General features: G+C 51.5%; 1 protein-coding gene across 1 annotated transcript; it reads left to right on the top strand.

The window, feature by feature from the left end:
• Nucleotides 1-55: 55 nt before the first annotated feature.
• Nucleotides 56-1,815, top strand: MRPL27 (mitochondrial ribosomal protein L27; the record flags this gene model as incomplete). Its single annotated transcript, XM_029087358.1, has 3 exons — nucleotides 56-178; nucleotides 924-991; nucleotides 1,453-1,815. Coding segments are annotated over 3 exons (398 nt in total), but the record flags the coding sequence as incomplete, so codon positions are not given.
• Nucleotides 1,816-7,350: the final 5,535 nt, after the last annotated feature.

Below are 7,350 nucleotides of genomic sequence, written 5' to 3'. Positions count from 1 at the left end.
GAGTGTGTAAAAGGGTTTTTTTCAGGTAACGTGGTTGTTTTTGCTCCCAACCTAGTTCTGACTGCTCCACAAACAAGCCTGGTTGCTGTCAGATGCGCTTCTAAGAAAACTGGGGGCAGCTCAAAAAATCTAGGTGGTCGCAGTCCTGGGAAGCGCTATGGATTCAAAAAAGTAGAAGGTAGGTCTGAGTATCTGCTGAGGCTTAATTTGTGTTTCATTCGGTACTTCACAGCTCCTCCCCGTGCTGGTGTTAATTGTTGAGCTCTTCAGTCAGAGGTGGCCAAGGCACAAGGCACTCTGCCAAGAGAAAGGAAAGGGGAGGTTCAGCAAAACCTGGTGCTCAGGGGTAGCCGGTGGGAGGGCAGGGTGAGTCAGCCTCCCCCACGATGAGCTGCCCATCAGCCAGCCAAAATTACCCACAGAAAATGTACTTTGATTCTAACTTTGCCTCTCTGGAGTGCCTGGGAGGAGGGAACGCTGTGGGACCCCTGCGCACTTCCCCCACCACGCTGTGTTTGAAAGCTGGGCGTTTCGGATGTTTACAAAGGGGAGAATTATGAGGTTTAGCAGAAGTCAAAGTACAGATTCTTGCAGCTGAGTGCTTAATAATTATTAGCTTTGCTGATGAAAATATATCGATGTGAAAAGGTAATAAAACAAATGCCTTCAGCAACCAGAAAATGCCTCGTATCCTAGAAGTAATCTGTCAAACACCAGAATCGCCTTTTGCTATTGCATTTCAATTGCCCTTTATTTCATGCTAACGGCATTTTTGTTTAGATGCTTTTAGCATTTGAAATAATTTTTCCTTAGAAAATTCCCACAGAAAGCTGAGTTTTATTAAGTCCTGGAACCATTTGTGTTCTGCCAGGGCTTTGGGGAGCTCCATCTCTCTGCAGCCTCACTCTGTCACTCTGTTGCAGGTGCCTTTGTCCACGCAGGCAACATTTTGGCTACTCAGCGGTTGATACGTTGGCATCCAGGGGCTCACGTAAGTTGCTTTTTCATCTTTTCTGTGTTCTCAGATAACAGCAGCCTACAACAGAGTCCTGTTCTCAGTGCCTCTTTCAAGCTATTTTTTTCCCCTATATTCTATATAATCCTGAAAGTGGGTATTGTTACCTGGTATTTCTTAGTCACAGAGCCTGTTCAGTCACACCTGTGCCCGTGTGACTCTGGAAAGGACATGTTTTGGGATATCCTGGATATCCCAAAACACTTCTGTAACCTCACTGGATTCTTGTGCTTCAGGGTGGAATGGGTATCTCCTCCCTTGTAATGAGCACCGTGGCGTACTGATTGCTGGAAGTTGTGTGGTTTTCTTTTATTTTAAAAGACAAAGCAACAGATGCTGTTGAAGCCAGGATATCAAACAAGGCAGACCAGCAATCAGATCTGCTTTAGTGGTGGACCTCCAGCCTTTCCTTTCTAACACTTCTCATCCTCTTCCAGGTGGGGATGGGCCGGAACAAGACACTCTATGCCCTGGAGGACGGGATCGTAAGATACACCAAAGAGGTTTACGTCCCTCTGCCCCGCAGCAGTGAGAGCAGGGAAGTGATCTGTCGTCTACCCAAAGGAGCAATTCTTTACAAAACCTTTATCAGTGTCATCCCTACCGCAGAAGTAGGAAGCTTTAAACTGGTCACCATGCTCTGAGCCTCCTGCGTCATGTAGGGACGGATGGGAAGGAGCAGCTGGGACAAACCACTCCAGCTGGACTGGCATCTGAGGACAGGAGCATTCTAGCTCTGAAGATACCAGTTGAGGACTTTGCTTTCTTGCTCCCAAAGCACATGTCAGTGCTCAGGCACTGGGATCACCTGCTGGTGTTTGTACGAGTGTATTAAATGCTGTGGGGGCTGCTGAAGATCTTGGCTGTTCATAGCATGTTCCTTACCTTCCTTTAGTATCTGGAGCTGCCTCTGGAAAACCTGTTCCCTGCAGTCACTCATAAGAGTGACAAGTCAGTACTTGTCCCACTAGTAATTCCCTGTGTAACTTTACTCATTTTCAGATATTACTGTTATATTTGTGTCTTAATTCAAAATACTGCAGAAGAGGACAAATCCTTTTCCACTTGCACCTAACTCTGCATCCCAGGAAGCTACATTTTTCCTTCTGTCTAACTCACCTCAATGATTAACTTAAATACCTGAAAGTGTTCCATTTACTAGCCATGTGAGGCAAGTTCACACTCATAAAGCTAACTTGTGACTAATTTTAGAGTGCCTGGTAAGATGCACAAGTCTGGGGTGGTATTTGAAGCTCAGCAGCTGCAGCTGTATCATAAAACCATAATCCAGAAGATTTATCCTTTTGTTTTCCCCGAGTCACTCAGTGATATTTTCAAGTTTATGTTGCTTGAAATAAAGGAATTCAAATGTCCTATGGCCACACTGGCCTCATTTTATCTACAGGTTTGTAAACAATTGTCTCTGCAGTAGAAAACAAGTTATCAAAATTGGTGGTATAAGGACACCAGTGTTGACATTATTAGATTGTCTGCTCTGCAGAAAAAGACGAGGTAAACTGGATTAGCCACACATCCCCCTTCGCTTCACGCTCTTCATGGAGACCACCAGGTATTCTGTCCACGTTTCTGTCTGTTCCCAGCTTGTGTATCACACAGTTCATCTTGGTGGTTGGTATTTGCACACAGCAGGTGACACAACCCCCGGAGCCTCTCCAGATCTTTATCTGAAGTCCATACAAAATCGCTGTCGGTCACAGAGGAGCATTGCTGTGGGAGCACACAGCCACACTGACACAGAGTCATCCTGCCGCTCATGGGTGAGGATTCCCACCTGGTATCTGATACCCTGATAAAGTAAAACATTCTATAACCTAAGAAATAAGTGAAGTAGCACAAGATGACCACTGAGGGTCTGGTCCTTGGCACACCAGGCAGCGCTTGCCTCACAGAGGCATGGTAACACCAGCTGCCTGGAGGAGCTCTGGCTGAGCAAACCTTCCCTTTCACAGAATCACAGAATGTTAGGGATTGGAAGGGACTTCGAAAGATCATCTAATCTTTGGCTTCTTGTCCTCTGTAGAAGCCGTTCCATCGCCTTTGGTAGCAGCACGTTTCCCAGAGAATAGTGAGCAGATGTCCCTGGTTGCTCCGTTCAGAGCGCGATACCTGCAGTGGCTCTGTGGTTGTCCCAGTGGTTGCCCTCTGACTTGCCTGCATCTCAGCTGATGGTGAGTCTGGGTGGAGGGCTGAGGTTTGTACGCAGGGAATGATGTGACAGGCACGCCTGTCGCTCACACCGCGGGAAGAAGCAGTACGCGCGGGCTGAGGCCTTACACGGCTGTGTTTCGCTGAGTTTGGTAGCTGAGAGGGGCCTGGAAAGGGTCTGGCACACCACGTCTGGCCAGGGTCTCTGAGCTTGTTACTGTTCCTGAGAAAGCTGGAGGATGCCTCAGAGCATGCTCATAGGGAGGTGGCATCTGTTGAGGAGAGGTTTTTTGCTGATCAGAAATAATCAGGAGATTATCCCACCTCCTTTTACAGAGCAGATGACAAAGCTCTCAACCACCACCAGCCTGAAACTAAATTCTCGCAGTGCTCAGAGCAGCGAGCTGCTGGCGAGATGAACACCTGGAAGATCAGCACTTAGTGCTCCTTCGTGACATGGCAGGGCAGAAACCTGCTGGAGAGGCACATTCCCCCTGCTCCCCCCTCACACCCTCTGTGCCAGGTTCCTTCTCATCCCTGTCCCCATTCAAGGACTTGTCACAAGGCCAGAACAGACTTGACTTTTTGTTTTAACAGGACAACTGTTCACTTTCCTTTGACCAAGGATCAGTTACTGGGATTTTATACGTGCACCTTCAAAACAGGCTTTGTACCCAGGTTTTCATAGTGAGTTTCACTGCACAGCCAGAGAGGAACCTCTGGGCTGTCGTTAACATTGATTTTGGCAGAGCTGGGCAAGCTTTGTCCCCATAGCGAGTGACAGGAGTGGCACGGGGATGTTGTGGAAAAGCTCCCACTTCGGTTTCTCAGCTACTCATCTTGGGGGCTTTAGTCTCCTGTGCCCTCAGTGCCCTGGTTTCAGGGCAGATATCATTAGTTACAGCAACAAACACCAAGCAGCAAGTGCTGACTGTGCCAGATTTTACAGTGAAGCTTTAAGAGCTCAAAATCCGGGTAAATCGCTGAACCTTTAGTGCTCTACTTGGGGTTTCAAAGGGGTTTGTTCTACTTTTAGTCAATGAGGGCTCTTTGTTCAACAGGAGTCTCTTGGGATGCTGCCACAGGACCTACTTAGCAGATGCGTTCACATTTCTCTGTTCTATTGCAGGAGTGCAAATCTTAAATGTCATAACAGGCAAAGCCTCCTGCTCATAAATAAGCCATAAACGCTTCAGGGTAATAACGAGGGGCCTCCCAGAGGTGTCCTGCGGGGAGAAGAGGGCAAAAAACCATGGAAGCCTTACAGATCTAAAAATAACATTCCCAGCTTGGACTCGTACCAAGCAGATGATCCGAAGGGCCTGCCCTTTCATCAGCAACTCTGCCCTTCCTCCCAGCACAGGCATTTCTGCAAGCGCACAGGGAGAGATGGATCATTAACCAGCACAGATGTACACCAAAGCAGCCTCCCGGTACACTCTGTGCCTTTCCGAGCGATAACGGCTATCAGAGAAAGGCAATTGTGGAGAACAGAGTCCTCGGCTACTGCAAACTGCTGAAGCAAGAGCCCGATATGGATGGGAGTGGGGACTGTCCCCAAGCCTCTGCCAGCACCCTCGTGCAGGGGAGGGAAAGTTCACCTCCTGGGAAGGCTCTGCCCACAGCCCAAACCTCTCGGCGATCAGCTGATGGATTTCCCGCTGACGATCTTTCTTCCGCACGCTCTCGTAGCTTGGCAAGCGGGGCTGTTCCCAGGAAGGGAGCTGGTAACTGCTGGGGGGTCCGATGCAGAAGAGACCATCTCCCTAGAAATGCCCAGGAGAAAAAGGTCAGCGCAGTGGTGGCTCTCTCAGCTGGAAGTTCATGGCCTGGTGCAACCTCGAGTTACTTCAGGGTTCAAAGTTGTGGGTGCCCTTCTTTGAACCCTGAGAGAGGGAATTCTCCCTCCTGGGAGGTAATTGTACCACAACCTGCGTTTGCAATTCCCAAGCCCCACGGGATCTGCCTGGCACTTCATACCCAAACACCTCAGGGCATTTCCTCTGCGGTATTCCTGCCCCCCTATGCATTGTCACATACCAAGAGCACTTCCCAAAGTTGCTCCTGCTGCCCAGCACCTTCTCCCTAAGCCCCAGAAGCTCTCTAGCTTCCCCATGACCACCATCTCTTCCCAAAATTATCCGGATCTTTGCTACCATTTCCCCCCCAGCTCTCATCAGGGACCCAGCCGTCACCTGCACGCCGGGGTTCTCGGCAGCGCTCTCCAGCCGTGACACTCCGCACTGGGGACCCCCCAGCCGCTGGCTGCTGCTGCTGAAGTAGGGTGGGGGACAGTCCTGCAATGAGGGGTCAGGGAGGAGGACGTGAGCAAAGCCAAAATCCCTCACATCCCACCCGGCAGCGAGCGGAGCTCAGCCAGCTCACACAGGACAGCCTGGGAAGCGGGACTCTGGGCAGGGGGCAGAGCCGTTACCTCTGCCCGTTTGTGGCTCATGCAGCTCTCGCTGCTGGCAGCCAACTCTGCCGGACTGTTTGCCAACACCCACAGCTCCAGCACATCCTCACCGGGCAGCGCAGGGCTCCAGCCAGCCGGCACCGCTACGCAGCGCAGCCGGATTTCATTCAGACTCAGCAGAACCATCCCTCTTTGGGGGACAATAAAAAACGAACCCGCTATTCCGCTGGTGTCGATAAGAGCTCTGTCACGTGCTCAGGGTTACAGAATTTGTAAACCTCGGCTTATCTGCCAAGGTAGTAACTTCAGGATAACGTAGTAAGCAAATCTGCCTGTTCTGTTCCTGAGCAGCCTCGCTCCGGTTAAACTCGATTCCCTCTCAAGGTGTTGAGCAACAGCAGAGATCCCTCGCGCAGAGAGCAGCCCCTCCAGCCAGAGCCAGGACTGGAGCCGTGGGCTGTTCCTCACTCTCAGAAAAGCCCCATCTCCACCAGCAGAAAACTGTCCAGAGACTCCCAGAGCAGCCAGGGATTCGCAGGGAGAACCAGGAATGATACATTGGCTTTTAACAACCGAGGAACCGTTTGTCTCAGCCCGGCAGCACAATTAATTACAGAAGCCACAGGAAACTGGGCTGGCTGGGGGTGCGGCTGTTTGCTTTAATAACTGATCAGCAAAACCAGCACAACTCCACCTGCTCGAAAGCTGCCTCACACCACTACAACCGCTTCACTTTTTCTGATGGAAATACATCCTATATACATTCCCTTTCCATATATAGTTCTTCACATCCACATCCATCTGCCCATAAAGCCCTAAAGGCAAGATGCCTTCTCCTTTGACCACTCACCCAAGAGCCAGGCCCAAGCACGGCGTAGGCTCTGCAGCTCACAGCACATCCCACACAGCCTCAGGGAGCAGCTCTGCAGGGTGAGGAGTGCCCCAGCCCCCTCCTCGACGTGTGCCGTGGACAGGGAGCAGGGAGGAAGAGGAGGAAGAGGAGGGAAGGAGCAGAGGCTGCGAAGCCAGCAGAGGACACCAGCGATGCAGCCCATTCCCACTGTGATCTCTGCTGGGGACTTCCCAGCCTGTGCTGGGCCATTAAATTTGTCTTTCATGGCACAAGTTTCATGGCACAATCCCCTGGTAGCCAAGGCTGGATGTCCCCTCTTCTCCCAGGGTCTCTGCTGTGGTACACGCAGCCCCTCCCCTGAACACCGATCCCTGAAGCTGAGCTTTCCCCCAGGCACCCACCACCACAAAGGCAGCGCTGGCTGAACACGCCGCTCCCTTTCCATCACCACCTTCCCCTCCTGAGAGCCAACCCCAGGAAATTACAGATGGAAGCGAAAGGGATTTGTGTCTCGCTGCTCTGCGAGGGGCTGTGCGCAAGAGAGCCAGTCACCAGGGATGTCAGCACTAGCAAGTGGCATTGTCTGCCTTCACCCTGAGCTTCCAGTCCCTTCCCTGCTGAGCCCTGTCCTTGTAAAACCGAGCTTAGCCCCGCACAGAACAGTGCTGGGGGAGGAGGACACCCCTCCTGAGCTGCCAGGGAACCTGCCAGCACCCGGCCTTGCAGGTATTGTCCCCATCAGCACAGCCAGGCAGGGCTGGGGGTGGATCTCTGGGGCAGAGTGGGAGCATGGAGGAGGCTTTGGAATCTGCTCAGAGGTCCCGTATCCATCACTGACCCTGGCCAGGCTGCAGGAGGGGAGCCCAGATCAGCTCACAGCCCCCAGCACAAAGGAAGAGG

This window comes from Antrostomus carolinensis, unplaced genomic scaffold (assembly GCF_000700745.2).
Source record: "Antrostomus carolinensis isolate BGI_N321 unplaced genomic scaffold, ASM70074v2 scaffold22280, whole genome shotgun sequence".
Classification (NCBI taxonomy): domain Eukaryota; kingdom Metazoa; phylum Chordata; class Aves; order Caprimulgiformes; family Caprimulgidae; genus Antrostomus; species Antrostomus carolinensis.
Note: the sequence above shows the minus strand (reverse complement) of the source record. Positions and strands in the feature narration are given on the sequence as shown.